The sequence below is a fragment of the Rousettus aegyptiacus genome, unplaced genomic scaffold (genome assembly GCF_014176215.1).
Source record: "Rousettus aegyptiacus isolate mRouAeg1 unplaced genomic scaffold, mRouAeg1.p scaffold_m13_p_3, whole genome shotgun sequence".
In the NCBI taxonomy this organism is placed as follows: Eukaryota; Metazoa; Chordata; class Mammalia; order Chiroptera; family Pteropodidae; genus Rousettus; species Rousettus aegyptiacus.
This window is the reverse complement of record NW_023416306.1, coordinates 73,898,830-73,917,440: the sequence shown is the minus strand read 5'-3', so window position 1 is coordinate 73,917,440 and position 18,611 is coordinate 73,898,830. Positions and strand designations below refer to the sequence as shown.

General features: G+C 37.5%; 1 protein-coding gene and 1 pseudogene across 3 annotated transcripts in view; one reads left to right on the top strand and one right to left on the bottom strand.

Moving 5' to 3' along the window:
* Positions 1-2,486, bottom strand: part of PTPDC1 (protein tyrosine phosphatase domain containing 1) — a 61,980-nt gene extending 59,494 nt beyond the window's left edge. Inside the window, exon 1 of one of the 3 annotated variants that reach the window (XM_016125389.2) lies at positions 2,235-2,486. In XM_016125389.2, coding sequence (XP_015980875.2) covers positions 2,235-2,255 — 21 coding nt within the window. In that variant the 5' untranslated portion in view covers positions 2,256-2,486. The remainder of the gene's footprint in view (positions 1-2,234) is intronic. The other 2 variants (XM_016125390.2, XM_036239556.1) reach the window with 2 other exon arrangements.
* A 14,299-nt stretch (positions 2,487-16,785) lies between these two features.
* On the top strand, positions 16,786-17,603 carry LOC107500291 (annotated as a pseudogene).
* The last annotated feature ends 1,008 nt before the right edge of the window (positions 17,604-18,611 follow it).

The window sequence follows — 18,611 nt, the reverse complement described above, 5'->3', positions numbered from 1 at the left end:
TATTTGCATATTGTCTTTTTCCTACATAATTTCTCTACGATCAGGGACCCAGTCATCTATACTGGTATTATCTCCTACTTCTAACATAGTACCTGGCACTAACCAGCATTCATAAATATTTACTGAGTTAACAAATGATTTTGGTCAGAAAGCAAAACATGATAAAGAGCTAGGCAGTCTATGCCCTTAGATAGTCTATGCCCTCAAAAAAATTTTTTTAAGGTGGCTTGTTATTATTTTTATGTTTCACATATAGTATATGCTCAAAAAAATTGCATCTTTTTTTGGGGGGGGGAAATGAAAATGACCTCCAATATTACAGCAGGGTTTGAACTCACAAATTTGCTCTAAAGAGAGTGAAGAAGAAAAAGAACTAATGGTAGAAAAATAGTTGTGCTTAGTACTCTAGTACTAAGTACGCTGTCTCAGATAAAACTCTGGAGGCACTGTCCTCATTTTAATATGAGCAAAGTAAAAATCAGAGAGGAAGTCATTGGCCTAAGGTCAAGAGAGTGTTGGAATTGGGATTAGAGTACCAGTTCTTTCTTAAACTAAAGCCCACTTTATTTCTTCTACTTCATGTTGTCTCCAAAGGAAGCAGAAAAAATAACTATAACTTTTTCAGCAACAACACCTTAAGGGCACTAAATGATAGTTATTATTTCCAAAGAAATGTTTTGATTATTCAATTTATATAATTTTTAGAACAGGAAATATGTAAATTAATAATTACATGTATCTTTTGGTGAGGCTGAAGTGATATGGGTAACAAAGTCACAAGAAAATATACATTTCAATGTGTATATTTTCATACCCACTCTACACTTACTGTAGAACTAATGAAAATCTTCAGATTTTGAGGCATTTTTAATTGAGAAAAGGATGAGATACACCTTTTAGAGAACTGTGATTTAAGATTTATCTTCAGGGTAATTTTCAGATTTCCAATTGGAATCTGAAGTTCATGCCCATCTCTCCAAAGAATTTTCTAAATTTTGTGAACTTGAACAATCTATATGATTAGCAACAGGGAGATCATTAGTAGCAGAAAAATACAAAAGAACACAAAAATAATTCTATTAGACTGGTGACATTATGGATGAATTGTGGTTTTTGAACTTTTTTCATGCTTTAAAGTTGTTTAATATTAACTTTAAAATAAATGCCTTGAGCCTGCTTGTTTGTTTGTTTGTTTTTAGGAAGGTCAAAATAGCATTGAAGGAAGTGCTACCAAAAAAAAAAAAAAAAAAGGGCAAAGCAAATTGTCGGCATTTTCTCAAACTTAGAGCTTTCAACAGTAGTGCAAGGTGTTATCTCATAAACTTTGGCTTCTCCCAACAAAGGATTTCCTCTCAAAGCTTGGTTATTCAGTCACCTCTCTGGAAAAAGAGATGGATTCTCTGAGCAGAAAGGGAAATTTTGAGTCCTTTGGGTACAACTCCATGGGGACTGGGTGGGAAATTAGACTGGAGTAGTTGTTCTCAAAACACTCCCTGGATCATCGAAATGGAATCACCTAGGAAATGGTTAAAATACCTATCCCCAGGCCCGGTTCCAGATAATGAATTCACATTTCTGAAGGTGGCTGGGAATCTTCATTTTAAAAGGGTCACAAGGTGAAATTCTTGTGCACAAGAGGTTCGGACAGAACTGGACTGGAGGCTGAGAGACTACATGAGGTGGGTTTGGAGCCATGCAGATTCGGGTTTAAATCGCAGTTCTTCCATTTAATAGCTCTGACTGCAAGTCACCCAAACCCTCGAGCCTCACAATTTTTTCATATAGAAAGTGGGATGTCACTTACCTTGTAGTGGAGACCAAGTAAAAATATGTGCGTGTGTAGGTATGTGAATTTTAGTTTATTTTAATCCCTGAATATACACAACTATTACTGGACCCTCTGATTCTCTTCCCCTAAAGCACTATTTCATATCTTTTTCTTATTTCTCCCCTTACCCCCCGAAGCCTAGAGAGAGATGACTTGGTCAGGTTACCACAAATGAGGGCAAGATATGGTCTATGTCAGAGTCACACATGTCCCGTTTGGCTCTCCCACTGTTTCATAATTTACTGTTAACCAGTTGCCAACATTAAAAAATCACGAGCTTGCACGTGAGAATCTGGACATTCAGCTGCTAGAGATCGCTGGGTTCCGGGCGGCGGCAGCCTTGCAGCCCCGGAACATGGGGCTGAAGACCTCCTCCCGCGCCCCATTAAGGGCCCCCGGGGCTCACCGCGTACGAGTCGGACATCATCAGGACGCCCGGGATCCACTGGCGCGGCTGCCTCAGCGGCAGGCAGGTCGGCGCCTCCTCTCCCGCTCCGCATCCCCCGGCCGACTGGGCTCCCACAGGCCGCGCTTGGAGCCTGGGGGCAGCGGGGTCCCGGCAGGCAGCCGGGGCCTCGGAGCCCAAGACAGACAGACCGGGTCCTCCTCACGGCCTCACCTATCCACCGCACAACTGCCGCGCGCGCGGACCACTCACCGACGCCGGGCGTTCCCGGGGGAGGTGCCGCTCCTGCACCGCCCAGGTCAGCCCCGCCCACCCCTGCCCAACCCAATCGGCGCCGCGCTCCGCCGCACGTGACGCGTGACGGCCAATGGCAGCACGAGGCAGCCCATGTCGCGACTCGCCGCCCTGGGCGCTTTCAAAGCCTCGCGGCAGGCTAGGTCTAAAGACAGTGGGAGCGTGAGGTGTCGGCAGGCTGCGGGGGGGGCAAGCGGAGAAGCGATGCGGGCACTGTAGGGGTTGGTGGGCCGCGCAGAGGTGGAGATGAGGGCGCGAGGGAATGGCGGGTCACATGCCCGTTTCTGCCTGGCTGCAGGGAGCTCAATTCCAGCTCTGACTCCCTTCTTGCTTTAGGAGAAACTTCACCTTGTGTGTAGTCTTGGTGTCATTCTTAATTTAGGCACCCTCTGCTCTCCTACCCAATGGGTGGGCAGTTGACTCAAGCAACGCCGATCGAAACGTCACCAACACTGAGAAAGTAGTGAGATGGGGACTTGAAAAGAATGTCAAAATATACCCACTAGAGAGAAAGTAATGAGGGTTTGTTTGGGTCATGAAAAGATTACAAGATTGGAAGGAGGGCCCAGCTGAGGCTAGAGGTTATGTATGTGATGTTTTCTTATAGCCTGGATTCTTGTTACTTCCTTTTGCCTCTCATCACTGGATATAAGTACCGTATTTTATTCACTGGAAAGATGTCCTCCAGTTATGTAATTGTTTTCTAACCAAAAATCAAGTACTTAAGTGTTTTTATTCAGCATGTTATGGAAAATTCAGACTATGTCGACATCATTTCTCTATGACAATTTGGGGGGGGGGGGCGTTCTAAAAAACATTTTTGAGTAATGTGTGCAAAAACCCTATCCAATTTTACTCTTATTTCATGTTCGCCTAACAACCTTTTTGGAGTTTCAACCCAATAACAAAGTTCCCCAGTGGAAAAATGATTGCTGTGTTATTTATGTTATATGTGAATTCTTTAGTTTTTTAAATTTCTGAGGGCTTAAAACTACTGCATCCTCCTACCCAGAATGAAACAGAACTGACAGCCTATGAGAGCTCCTACCTTCAAGACCACCACTAGTGTGATTTTGAGACACACCCAGTAGCTGTGATCCAGGGATAGGAAGCCAGAATTGATAGTCGATGCTGCTGCAGCTGCTGTAATGACCTCTAACTCCCTAGGATGGAGAAGAGATACTGGAGAACTGGACAGAAAAACAATATTTCTAAGACTTTGCATCCTGGCAGAAAGAGCTGAATAGGGAAGGCAGAGGACCTTGTCTCACTCCTACTTTTCAAATCTCATAATCCTGATTTACACTAAGAACATAAATTCAACTGTAGTTTCCACATCTCCAGCCAGAAGGAGAATGGGATGTCAATGGTGAATACTAATTCACATTGTCTACCACACAGAAATGTCAGTAAATGGCTGGTGAAGGAGAGCTGGTTTGTTAGATCTCACTTTAATCCTTCAACCTCTCCGAAGGAGGCTCTGATGTGTGTACAGAAGCTAGGCTGAGGTTAGTGCACTACATGATTGATCCCTTGAAATCAAAGGTGTATCATTTTTTAAAGTGAAAGAATAAGTTATTTCATATAGACCTTGATTTTAAGCACTTTCCCATCTTTTACCAAGTAATACTGGCTTTCTAATCAAAATACTGATAAAGGGGAAAAAATGATTGGAGTATTAGGCACAATTAAATTTATTCCTGTGAGTCTGAGTCATTCTCTCATGAATGTTAGCATAGACAAATTTTATGATGGGGAAAGTTGAATAGAACCCACATGCTTACATATAATTTCTTTTCTTTCACTGCAAACCTAGAGTAATTATATAATTGTGGAAAGATGATCGTGTATGGAATATTTTTTGAACAATTTAATGCAGATGAAATGTAATTTTTCATCTCTCTAGCAACTTTATAGTTTATCTGAGAATGACTTCTTTGATTGACCTGTAAAGCTACTTAATTATTGCTGCTATAGTAAAAACCCTGTCCAGAAGAATTGCTATTAACTTTGGAATAAGGGAGGCTTAATGTGCTTTTGATAAGAACAGTAATGTCAAGAGAAGACAACATTGTGGCGGGGGTGGGGTGGGGTGGGGTTGGCATAAAAGCTGAACTGCGTTCTTAAGTTCCCTGAGGGCTACTAATTAGAACCACTTGCAAAGAAACTCTTTATAACTTATTTTTGGTGAGTGATATTGTATTGCTGGTGAGACTTTTAAAATATTTTTTTAAGGCATAAAAAGATCATAAGTTAGGTTATATTAAAATGATAGTTTGTTAGCATTTCTGTGTATTTTAATCCCCACTCTTTTAAAAATTTTTCTTCCCAGATTTGAGTATCTGAAAATTAATGATTAATTAAACCCAATTCAGTAGACTGCTTTATGAATTAGAGCATTAAAAAGAAAATCCTGGAATAAACATGAATCTTCAAGACTTATTACCAGTCTTCCACCAAATGCATTTCTTAGTTAATATTAAAACAGTTTATTCCAAGGCATTATCTCCAATTATATTCTCCTCAATAATATACCTTAGCCACTGCTTACCATCTCTCTGTATCCATCTACTATAATGAAGATAAATGGAAAATTACTCTTGAACATGCAGTGATGCTCTTATTGAAGCATTTGTCCTGTTAGTCTACCTCCAATGTCCCATTATAAGCATAGCTCAGAGATATTGCTGGTTTTATTCCAGACCACTGCAAGAAAGCAAATAGTGCAATAAAACAAGTCACATGACTTTTTTGGCTTTCCAGTGCATATAAAAGTTATGTGTACACTATACTGTAGTCCAGTGGTGCACAACCTTTTTGGCACCAGGGACCAATTTCATGGAAGACAATTTTTCAACAGATTGGGGCAGCAGCAGGGGATGTTTTCAGAATGATTCAAGTGCATTACATTTATTGTACACTTTATTTTTATCATTACATTGTAATATATAATGAAATAATTGTACAACTCACCATAATGCAGAATCAGTGGGAGCCCTGAGCTTTTTTTCCTGCAACTAGATCGTCCCACCTGAGGGTGATGGGAGACAGTGATACACGAAGTGTGTTGCTTATGCCCAGTCTACTCCATAATCTCATTTTGGTTGTTGTCACTGCAGAAAACCCTGCTACACAAAGATAGTATGTTGGAAATGGAAGCAGGCTTTTCAGTGCTTTTGTGGCAATCTCAGGATATTTAGCCTTGACTTTAATCCAGAACATAAGGAGATTTGAAGTCGTCTCAAATATACTTTTAAGGCCACCATCATTTGCAATTACAAGCAATTGATCAATCCTCTTCTAGCACTAACAAAGTTGATTCACCTAGCTTATTTATAAATGGGTCACAAATCCATTCCTTTTCATTTCATTGGTCTTTGTGGTTGAGAAGTAATGCTCGAACTCTTTTGAAAGCTGAAATAGGTGATAATGCACCAACTGGAAGAAAGAAGGCTCTGGCCTAGTCTTTCAAAATCTTTGCTAATGTTTGAAACATGTCAAAAAGCCCAGTGTTCACTCATCACCCCCATAATTCCAGTTTGGCTTTGAATTCAGCCACTTTATCTGCTGACTTAAACACAGTTGTCGTTTTCCCCTGAAGTGACAGATTGAATTAATTGAGCAGGTTGAATGTCACACAAGTAAGCAAGTTTTGTGACCCATTCTGTGCCACTGAAATATGCTGCCAGTGGTGACTTTTTCTAGAAGAAATGTCTGGAGTGGCTCTCATAACTCAAAAACTCTGGCCAGTGATCTACCTTTAGAAAGCCATCTCACTTCTGTGTATAAAACAAGATATGTGTGCTTTGTGTCCATCTCCTCACAGAGCTGTGTGAACAGATGTGAGATAAGGGTGAGTACTTTAACGTGGTCGGTCGTTTGAATCACATCCTGCAAAACGTTGTTAAGTTCAGGTGACATTTTTTCACTAGCCAGCATTTCCCTATTGTGGGTCTAAGGTAGCAGCTTCCAGGCTAGGTCCTGCGTGGCAATTTTTTAGGGGTGGAGTGTGCGTCCCAGGTCTGGCTGTGATACAGGCTCGTGGCTAGGGATAGGACTCCAGATTTAAAATGTTACATTAATGTAGTAGGGTGCTTCGGCTTATTGTTTATTATGCATTTGTAGCAGAATGCCGCCATTGTTCTCTGACATACATAAAGCCCATGTGGTCCCCTAGTGTAGAGCGCATGCTCCCAGCAGTAAAGTTGGTGCCTATTGTTTCATTCTCGAGTCAGCCTTTTGTGCATTCTTCCAACTGGGCCTCTCACCATCAAACCTTCCCTTCTCGATCAACTGGGCACTGACACCTATGGATGTCACAGAGAGTAGACTTACATTTAGAAGTGACCTCTTTGACATGAGTAGTGAAATCAGAAAGCTGTCCAGTCATGGCTGCCACTCCGTCCATACATACACTGACGCAAAATAACCAATTCCATCTTCCTAATATATAATCATTCAAAGACTGGAATTATTCTGCAGCTGCGGCATTGGTTGGCAACAAAAGCGCACATAATATCTCCTCATGCACATCCTCCTGAAAAACATATCACACAAAAACAATCATTGCTGCCTTTTTGTCAACATTGGTAGACTCGTTAACTTGGATTATGTACCACAGTGACTCATCGATCCTCTCTAAAAATCATGCCTCAATAGCCTCTACTATTTCATCAATTCATTTAGTTATGGTGCTAGCTGAAAGAGAAACACGTACCACCTTTTGAATTGCAGCCTCTCCTAAAAGTTCATGACAAATGTCCTTAGCAACAGTCAGGATCAACTCTTCACTAGTTATAAAGGGTTGCGTAGCTTTAGCAATGCAGTTGGCCACTAAAAATGATACACTCCGTGCAGACACATTGCACTCAGTGCAGACACATTTGATGAAGTGGTGGCCTTCAGTAATTGCTTCTGTTCTTCGTGTTCATGTTTTTCTTTTGAAAAACTCCAAAGCCTTGTCTTTTAATTCAGGGTTCTTGATCTCCCAAAGGTTTCCTGGCTTCATTGGATAGCTGGTCACCACATATTTAAAAAGCGGGCTTGGAGAATGTGAATCACCTATTGTGATGAACCCATAATTTAAATAGGACTCGTGGCATTTTCCTTTAAATGCAACTTTCTTTTTGTTGGCAGTCTTAGAGTCTTCTGCTGTTTCATCATTGGGTCTTTCTCCCTTTTTAAAGAAGCTCTCCAGTGACGTTTGTTTTTTACTCGTTTAGCCTGGGGTTAGCTTGCAGGCTTACCAAAACTGTGACTGAGACAAGAGCGTAGTGCAGGAAAGAGGTATGGATGGAAGTGGTAAACAAAATAATGGGCCATGCACAGACTAAAATAGTGGTTGAATTCTGACTTAAAGTCTGCCACCAGATGCAGTCATACAGTTGAAGTATATCAATTCACTTGATATACTTCAACTATAAAGCCTGCCACCAGATGCAGCTTCACTGTCACTTGCCACTCACTGATAGAGTTTTGATATGGGTCTACAAGAAGTTGATTTATTATGGTCTCTCTGCTGTCAAACCCCTCTGCTAATATTAATCTGTATTTGCAACCACTATCCAGTGCTAGCATCACCACCTCAGGCCTACCTCAGATCATCAGGCATTAGATTCTCATAAAGAATGTGCAACCTAGATCCCTCACATGCAAAGTTCACAGTAGGGTTCGTGCTCCTATGAGATGGAACTTTGCTGGCCCACCACTCACCTTCTGCTGTGCAGCTAAGTTCCTAACAGGCCATGGATAGGTCGCCCAGAGGTTGGGAACCCCTGTTGTAGTCTATTAAATGTGAAATTATATTCTGTTTTAAAAAATGTGCATACTTTAATTTAAAATACTTTATTGCTAAAAAAAAATGCTATCATCTGAGCCTGTTGGAAAAATGGAATAGACAGGGTTGCTCAGCACAGGGTTGTACAAACCTTCAATTTGCTTAAAACAAAACAAAACAAAACAAAACAAAACAAAACAAAACAAAACAAAACAAAACAACAGTATCTGCAGAGTGCAATAAAGCAAAGCACAATAAAACAAGGTATGCCTACATTGAGTAGAATAAATGTTTTGTCATAGCAGTTACCCAAGTTCTGGTTTTGTTTCCTCATAGTCACTTGCGATTGTGTTTGAAATAAGCCATGGTGCAATTTTTTCCAATACAAATTATTTTTAGCAGTACAGAAGTTCTGATTACAATTTTGAAATTTTTATCTTATATTACATAGGTATCCATGTTTAATGATATACACAGATTGCCCTAATGAACACAAGTATGTTACATTATCTTTAAATAAATGAATGCCAATATGTTCCAAGGCAAACAGAAAAAAATTTGCATCATCATGACACAAAATTGACACCATCACAGATAAACTCTCCTCCCAAGGTTTTAAATATAGATTCTTTTTTCCTTAAAAATGGGAATACATCTATACACCTAACATAAGAGCATATAAGTAAATAAAGCAAATAACATACAGGGAGAGACATAAAGGGAGAGACTGACAGTAATACAATAATTGCAGGGGAATTTAACACCCAATTTATATCGATGTATAAATCAGCTAGACATAAAACAGTCAAGAAAACATTAACCTTAAATGACACATTAGAGCAGATTGATTTAATAGGTATATAAAGAATATTTCACCCCGAAACAGGAGAATACACATTTTTTTTCAAATGCACATGAAACAGTCTCTAGGATGGATCACATGTTTGGTGACGAAAGAAGTCTTAATAAATTTAAGAAGATTGATATCATATTAAGCATCTTTTCTGACCACAATGATATGAAACTAGAAATCAACTACAAGAAGAAAACGAGAAAATACTAAAATATGTGGAGGATAAACAAGATATTACTAAATGGGCCAGCGAAGAAATCAAAGAGGATATTTTTTTAAAAACCTCAAAGACAAATGAAATTGGAAACACAATATTCTAAAATCTATGGGACGCAGCAAAATTAGTCTACAAGGAAAGTTTATAGCAATACATACCCACCTCAATAAACAAGAAAAATATCAAATAAACAAGAACGTTAACCTAAAGGAACTAGGAAAAAAAGAATGAAGGCCAAAGTTAGTAGAAGAAAGGAAATAATAAAAATCAGAGCAGAAATAAATGAAATAGAAACTAAAAATATAGAAAAGGAAAGGTCAATGAAACTAAGAGCTGCTTCATTGAAGATGAACAAAATTGATAAACATTAAACTGACTTATCAAGAAATAAAGGGAAATGGCCCAAATAAATAAAATCAGAAATGAAAGAGGAGAAGTTACAACTGACACCACAGATATACAGAGACTACTACAATTATACGCCAACAAATTTGACAACCTAGAAGAAATGGATAAGTTTCTAGAAACACAATCTTCCAAAACTAAGTCAAGAAGAAACAGAAAATATGAAAATGGTTTGCTAGTAATGAAATTGAATTAGTTATCGAAAACTTCCAACAAACAAAAGTCCAGGACCAAATGACTTTGCAGATGAATTTTACCAACCATTTAAAGAATTAATATTTTTCTCACACTATTCCAGAAAATTGAAGAGGAATGAATGCTTCCAAAGTCATTCTGGGGGGCCAGCATAGCTCTGATACCCAAACCAGACAAAGGTCCTACAAAAAAATTATAGACCAATGTCCCTGAGGAACATAGATACAAAACTGATCAATAAAGTATTAGCAAACCAAATTCAACAATACATTAAAAGAATCATACAGTATGATCAAGTGGGATTCATTCCAGGGATGCAAAAATGGTTCAATAACTGAAAAATCAATCAACATGACACACCGCATCAACAAAATGAAGAATAAAAGTTATATGGCCATCTCGATGGGGCCAGTAAAAGCATCTGACAAAATTCATTTATGATAAAAACTCTCAAATTTCATTTATGATTCATTTATGATAGAGGGAACAAACCTCAACATAAGTCTATATACAACAAACCCACAGTTAATATCCTACTCATTGGTGAAAAGCTGAAATTATTTCCTTTAAGATCAGGAACATGACAAGGACATTCACTGTCACCACTTTTATTCAATACAGTATTAGGAATCCCAGCCACAATAATCAGACAAGAAGAAAGAAAAGCATCCAACTTGGAAAGTAGGAAGTGAAACTGTCACTATTTACAGATGACATGATACTATATATAGTTTATAAAGGAAAAGCCATGCTGAGACTGGTAGGAGGAGCAGAGATGTGGCAATTAAGAACAGGGAGGGATTCTGAGCTGTGGAGTTCCCCCCTGAGGAGTGAGGAGACCCAGACCCACATCGGGCTCCCCATCCCAGACTATTGGTGCCAGGAAGAGGAGTTCCCACATCTGGCTGTGAAAATCAGTAGGGATTCCATTTGGGTGAGTTGGAAATCTACTTGAGTTCCAGGCATTCCTCTTAAAGGGCCCCAGGATGGTCTTACTCATTGATGGACTCACTTACTCTGAGGTCCAATGCTGAGGAAGCAGCTCAAAAAGTACAAGGGATATATGAGGAGGAACTGAATTCTCTGCTTCAGGGAAAGGGAGGAAGGGGCAGCTCTCTCCTGCACCAAAATGCAGGCAGGTGCCATTATTCTTTTGTTGAGCCCTCCACTCACAAGGCCAGCAGGTCGACACCATTATTTCTTTGCTAAGTCCTATCCGTACTCAGCCTGAGTCTCTATCAAACTCAACTCGCCCTGGTGATTCCCTAAGAACTCACCCCACCCAACACACCCACACCAGAGTCTCTTTCAGCAGCTGTTACTCACAAGAGGCAAGCCTCAGCCCATGTTGTAGATGTTCCTAAAATCTCTGTAAGGTCCACAAATACCAAACAAATGTGCCATGTACCTTTTCCTAAGCAGCCCTAGCCCAGCACTAGTGGTAGCAAGTCTTGGTTTACTATAGCCTCTCCTAGGCACCTTTAAGACCATCACAGGCAGCTACCAACCCAGATAACTTTTTAGCTCTACAAGGTGGCCCTGGGCTGGGCACAGGCGACAGTGGCTGACCTGGGCCTTAACCAGAGTCTCCCCAAATGCTCTAGAACCAACACACCTGGTAGCCGGCTTCAGACCATACCAGAGAACCACCAGTTAGCTCCACAAATTATAGGCCTAAAGGATAGATTCAGGTACCAGAGCTCTGCTTCAGTGAATCCCACTCTGTGGGGTCATCCCTCACATAAAAACTCATCCACTGTAATCATAGCCAGTCCTAACAGCCAGTCAGCCTGAGGGTCAATCCCATCAAATGACATGCCAATAGCAATCAAGGTTCAATGACAACAGGAGGTCACATACAATGCACACAAGGGATACACCTGGAGCACCCAGTTAAGGTGAACAGGGAAACTGCAACACTGGTCCCCACAGACACCTACTACATACATATGGTAACCCTGTCAAGATTGAGAGATATAGCAGATCTACCTAATACATAAAAACAAACATAGGGAGGCTGCCAAAATGAGGAGACAAAGAAACATGTCCCGAATGAAAGAACAGGACAAAACTCCAGAAGAAGAGCTACATAAAAAGGAGGCAAGAAACCTACCGGATACAGAGTTCAAAACACTGGTTATAAGGATGCTTAGTGAACTTAGGGGAAAAAATAGATGAAGTCAGTAAGAACTTACACAAAGAGAGAAAAAGCATTTACAAAAGCCAGTCAGAAATGAAGAAAACAATAACTGAAATGAAGAATGCATTAGATGAAATCAATGGCAGCTTAGATGAAGCAGAGGTATTAATCAGCAATTTGGAACACAAGGTAACAAAAAACACCCAGTCAAACCAGCAAAAAGAAATAATAATTTTAAAAATAAGAATAGTTTAAGGGACCTCTGGGACAACATCAAGTGTAACAACATTTACACCATAGGGTATCAGTGATAACCTATTTTGAAGAAATACTGATAGGAAAATCTCCCTAATCTAGCAAAGGAAATAGACATACAAGTCCATGAAGCACAGAGTCCCAACAAGATAAACCCAAATAGGCCCACATCAAGACATAATATAATTAAAACATCAAAAGTTAGAGATAAGAAATCTTAAAACAACAAGAGAAAAGTAGTTAGTTACCTACAAGGGAGCTTCCATAAGATTGTCAGCTGATTTCACAACAGAAACTTTGCAGGCCAGAAGGGATTAGTAGGAAATATTCAAAGTGATGAAAAGCAAGGACTCACAATCAAGATTACCCTGCCCAGCAAAGCTGTCATCTAGAATCGAATGACAGATAAGAACTTCCCAGGCAAAAAAAAAAAAAAAAGCGAAAAGAATTCATCAACAGCAAGCCTGTATTATAAGCAATGTTAAAGGGACTTCTTTAAGAAGAAGAAGATGGAGAGTAGAAGGAGGAGGAGGAGGAAGTGGAGGAGGAGGAGGAGGAGGAAGAGAAGGAGAAGAAATAAAAAAAATAAATAAATAAAATGACAATAACTACATATCTATCGAGAATTACTTTAAATGTAAATAGATTAAATGTTCTAATCAAAAGACATAGAGTGGCTGAATGGATAAGGAAACAAGTCTCTTACATATGCTGCCTACAAAAGACCTATTTCAGATCAAAAGACACACACAGACTGAAAGTAAAAGTATGGAAAAAGATATTTAATGAAAATGAAAATTTAAAAAAAATCTGTAGTAACAATACTTATGTCAGACAGAATAGACCTTAAAACAAAGGCTATAACAAGAGACAGAGAAGGGCATTACATGATAAAGGGATCAATCTAACAAGAGGATATAACCCTTTTAAACATTTACACACCCAATGTAGAAGCACCTAAGTATATAAAGCAAATATTGACAGACATAGAGAAATTCACAGTAATACAGTCATAGTAAGGGACTTTAATACTCCCATTTACATAAATGGATAGATCATCAGACAGAAAATCAAAAAAGAAAAAGTGGCCTTAAATTACAAACTACACCAGATGGAGTTAATTGATATTTTAAAAATATTTCACCCCAAAGAAGCAGAATATACATTCTTTTCAAGTGTACATGAAACATTTTCCAGGAAAAGACTACATGTTAGGCCACATAACAAGTCTCAATAAACTTAAGAAGATTTAAATCATATTTAGGATCTTCTCTGATCACAATGGTATGAAACCAGAAATCAAGATCAAACTAGAAATAAATTACAAGAAAACTAAAAAAACACATGGAAGCTAAATAACATGCTCTTAAGCAATGAATGGGTTAACACAGAGATCAGAGAAGAAATCGAATGATATCTTGAGAGAAATGAAAATGAAAACAAAATGACCCCAAATTTATGGGACATGGTAAAAGCAGTTCTAAGAGGGTAATTCATAGCAATACAGGCCGACATCAAGAAACAAGGAAAATTTCAAATAAACTGTGTAACATTAAACCTAAATGAACTGGGGGGAAAAAACAAAGCTTAAAGTAAGTGGAAGAAAGGATAGGATAAAGATCAGAGCGGAAGTAAACTAAATAGAGTCTGAAGAACAATATACAAGATCAATGAAATCAAGGCCAGTTTCTTTGAAAGGATAAACAAAATTGATAAACCTTTAACTAGCCTATCAAGAAAAAAAGAGATGATAAAAGTAAATAAAAATGGACATGAAAGAGAAGTGACAGCTGATACCACAGAAATACAAAGGGTTATAAGAAAATACTGTGAACGAGTATATGCCAACAAATTTGAAAACCTGGAAGATATGGATAAATTCCTAGGAACATACAATCTTCCAAGACTGAGTCAAGAAGAAATGAAAAATCTGAACAGACTGATAACTAAAAACAAAAATGAATCAGTAATTATAAAACTCCCAACAAACAAAAGTCCTGGACCAGATGGTTCCAAAGGTAAAATTTACCAAATATTCAAAGAAGAATTAATGCCTAGCCTTCTTGAACTATTCCAAAAAATTGAAGAGGAGAAAAGTCTTCTTAGCTTATTTATAAGGACACCATTACCCTGATTCCAAAACCAAATGAAGACAATACAAGGAAAGAAAATTATAGGACAATATCCCTGATAAACATAGATGAAAATATTCTCAAAAAATATTAGCAAACTGAATTCAGCAATACATCGAAAAGGTTATATAGCATGATCGAGTGGGATTTATTCCTGCAATGCGAGTTTGATTTAACATCCACAAATCAATTAATGTGATGCACTACATAAATAAAATGAAGAATAAAAATTATGCAATCATTGACCATCTCAATAGATACAGAATAAAAGCATCTGATACAGGAAACAGATACAGAAATAGATACAGAAAATCCAGCATCCATTTATGATTTAAAAAAACTGAGCAAAGTAGAATAGAGGGAACATACTTCAATATAATAAGGGCTGTATATGACAAACCCACAGCTAACATCATACTGAACGGTAAAAATCCAAAATCATTTTCCTTAAGATCAGGAACAACACAAGGATATCTACTTTTACTACTTCTATGCAACATAGTACTGGAAGTCCTAGCCACAGCAATTGGATAAGAAAAAGAAATAAAAGGCATCCAAGTTGGAAAGAAAGAAGTAAAAGTGTTATTATTTGCCAATGACATGATACTATATAGACAGAACCCTAAAGAGTCAGCCAAAAAACTACTAGAATTGATAAATTAATTCTGTGAAGCAGCAAGATACAAAGTTAACATTCAGAAATTGGTTGCATTTTTATACACCAACAACCAACTGTGAGAAAGAAATTATAAAACAATTTACGATCCCATTTACAATTGCATTAAAAAATACCTAGGGATAAATTTAACCAAGGAGATTAAAGACTTGTACTTGGAAAATTATAAGACATTGAAGAAAAAAATTGAAGAAGTCAATGGAAGCATAGACCATGCTCATGGATAAAAAGAATTAATATTGTCAAAATGTCAATACTACCAAAGGCAATCTATAGATTCAATGCAGTCCCTATAAAAATACCAGTGGAATTTTTCATAGAATAGAACAAGTAATCCTAATATTTATATGAAACAACGAAAGACCCCAAATATCCCAAGCAATCTTGAGAAAGAAGAACAAAGTTGGGATCACACTATCTGATATCAAACTATACTACAAGGCTATACTAATCAAAACAGCACGGTACTGGCATAAAAACAAAACATACAGATCAGTGAAACAGAATAGAGAGCCCAGAAATAAACCTGCTCTTCTGTAGTCAATCAATCTATGACAAAAGAGGCAAAAATATACAATGGGGTAAAGACAGTCTCTTCAATAAATAATGTTGGGAAAGCTGGACAGATACATGCAAAAAAATGAAATGATCATTTTCTTTCACCATATATAAGAATAAACTTGAAATGGATTAAAGACTGAAATGTAAAACCTGAAACCATGAAACTCCTAGAAGAAAACATGGTAGTAAACGCTCTGACATCACTCTTAGTAATACACACACACACACACACACACATGCACATACATACACACATACATATATATACACACATATATGTATATATATATGTGTATATGTATACACACATATATATTTGGCAATGAAAGAAAAGAAAAATAAACAATGGGTTTATATCAAACTTAAAAGATTTCGCACAGCAAAGGAAACCATTGACACAATGAAAAGGCAATCTACTGAATGGGAGAAGATATTTACCAATGATACATCTGATAAGGAGTCAATATCTAAAATACATAAGGGACTCATACAACTTAACACCAAAAAGACAAACAATCCAATTAGAAAATGGGCAGAGGACCCGAATAGATATTTCTCTAAAGAAGACATACAGATAGCTAATAAACATATGAAAAGATGTTCAGTGTCACTATTCATCTGAGAAATGTAAATTAAAACCATATAGGAATATCACGTCACACCCGTCAGAATGGCTATCATAAAAAATCAATAAACAAGTATTCGTGAAGGTGTGGAAAACAGAGAGCCCTCAGGCACTGTTGATGCAATTCCAAATTAGTATAGCCACTATGGAAAACAGTATGGAACTTTTTCCAAGAAATTAAAAATAATACTACCATATGACCCAGCAATCCTACTTTTGAGGATTTATCCAAAGAAATCCAAAATACAAAAATACATGCATTCCTATGTTCATTACAGCATTATTTACAATAGCCACGATATGGAAGCAAGCTAAGTGTCCATTGATAGACAATTGCATAAAGAAAAAGTGGTATATGTGTGTGATGGAATATTACTCAGCCATAAAAAGGTAATGAAATCGTACCATTTATGATAAGATGAATGGATCTAGGCGGTATTAAGCTAGGACAAGGATGTTTTGGTGAAGTATGGATGGGACCATGGAATAGAACCACAAAAGTAGTGATCAAAACACTAAAACCAGGTATGATGATGCCAGAAGCTTTTCTTCAAGAGGCTCAGAAAATGAAAAAATTAAGGCACGACAAACTTGTTCCACTAAGTGCTGTTGTCTCTGAATTTATGTCAAAAGGAAGCTTATTAGATTTCCTGAAAGAGAGAGATGGAAAGTATTTGAAACTCCCACAACTGGTTGATATGGCTTCTCAGATTGCTGATGGTATGGCATATATTGAAAGAATGAACTATATCCACTAAGACCTTTGCGCTGCCAATATTCTTGTAGGAAAAAATCTTGTGTGCACAATAGCAGATTTTAGTTTAGCAAGGTTAATTGAAGACAATGAATATACGGCAAGAACAGGTGCAAAATTTCCAGTCAAATGGATAGTTCCTGAGGCTGCACTATATGGTCAATTTACAATAAAGCCTATGTGTGGTCATTTGGAATTCTACACACAGAACTGGTAACAAAAGGCAGAGTTCCATATGTAGGTATGGTAAACCATGAAGTGTTGGAACAGGTGGAACAAAGATATAGGATGCCTTGCTCTCAGAGCTGACCCGAATCCCTGCATGAACTGATGAATCTTTGTGGAAAGAAGGACCCTGATGAAAGACCAACATTTGAATATATCCAGTCCTTCTTAGAAGATTATTTAATTGCTACGGAGCCACAGTATCAGGCAGTATATAATTCAAGTAGCCTACTTTATATGCACAAAACTGCTAAAATGTAAAAAACTTATGTAGACTTCCTCACTTACATACAGGAATCAAAAGGAGAAAATCTTCGCTCTGCCTATTTTTAATAATAAACTGGAATTACAGATATGGTTGCACAAAACTGCTTCCCCCCACCCCCTGATGTTAAACTTTGAAGTACCAATGATAAATTTTCTAACTTATGTCAAGGTCCCAAGAAACTATAGCTAAGATAGTGATGACAGTATGAGTGATAGCATAAAAATGGAGAGCAGCAAGGCTACTGTTTATAAATCACTTCCTTTCTTTTATTTCCCAAACTCAGAATTGTTGAGAAAATTATTTCTCATTATAGACAAAACTTGGCAGATAAAAGCAGTTATACCATAGTAAAATCTAAAATCGAGTAACTTCATGGAACCAAAAATTCCACTCCATTTCTAAAATTTTCTAGTATTCATTATTCTCAAAAGTTTTTTTTATAAGTTAAACAGTTAATATGCCATCATAATATATGCCTCCTTTGCATAGAAATGGATGATTTTTTAGAAGCAAAAAGGAATATAAACAACATCTGAAACTTGATTAAACATTAGATGACAGCAGTACAATTTGAAAATATAATGCACTATGTTAACACTCAAACTTGTGAAACTGGAAAGTAGAGAAAGAAATTTTTCACTTTAATCATTTTCTGAATAGCTCAGTTTAGAATAATGAAAGTAAGTAGAAAGTAAGTTAATCTTTTATAAGGTTACATTGAATTTTTAAAAAGGCAATATATAATTGATATTGTGTTATCCTATCCAAGGGGAAAAAGTCCCAGCACTTAAATAGTTTTTTTTAAAAAAAAAAATAGACTGGAAATGTGAGATGTTGTTAACTATGTTATTACGGCAATGAGTACCACAAATATAAAATATCACTACATCAGGGACTTAAATGCACTTTTATTCACTGCATATAGACTAACAGAGAGGAAAATGTATTTAAAAGAAATATGAGAAAATAAAATGTGAAAATTTTACAAATAGAGGGAATGT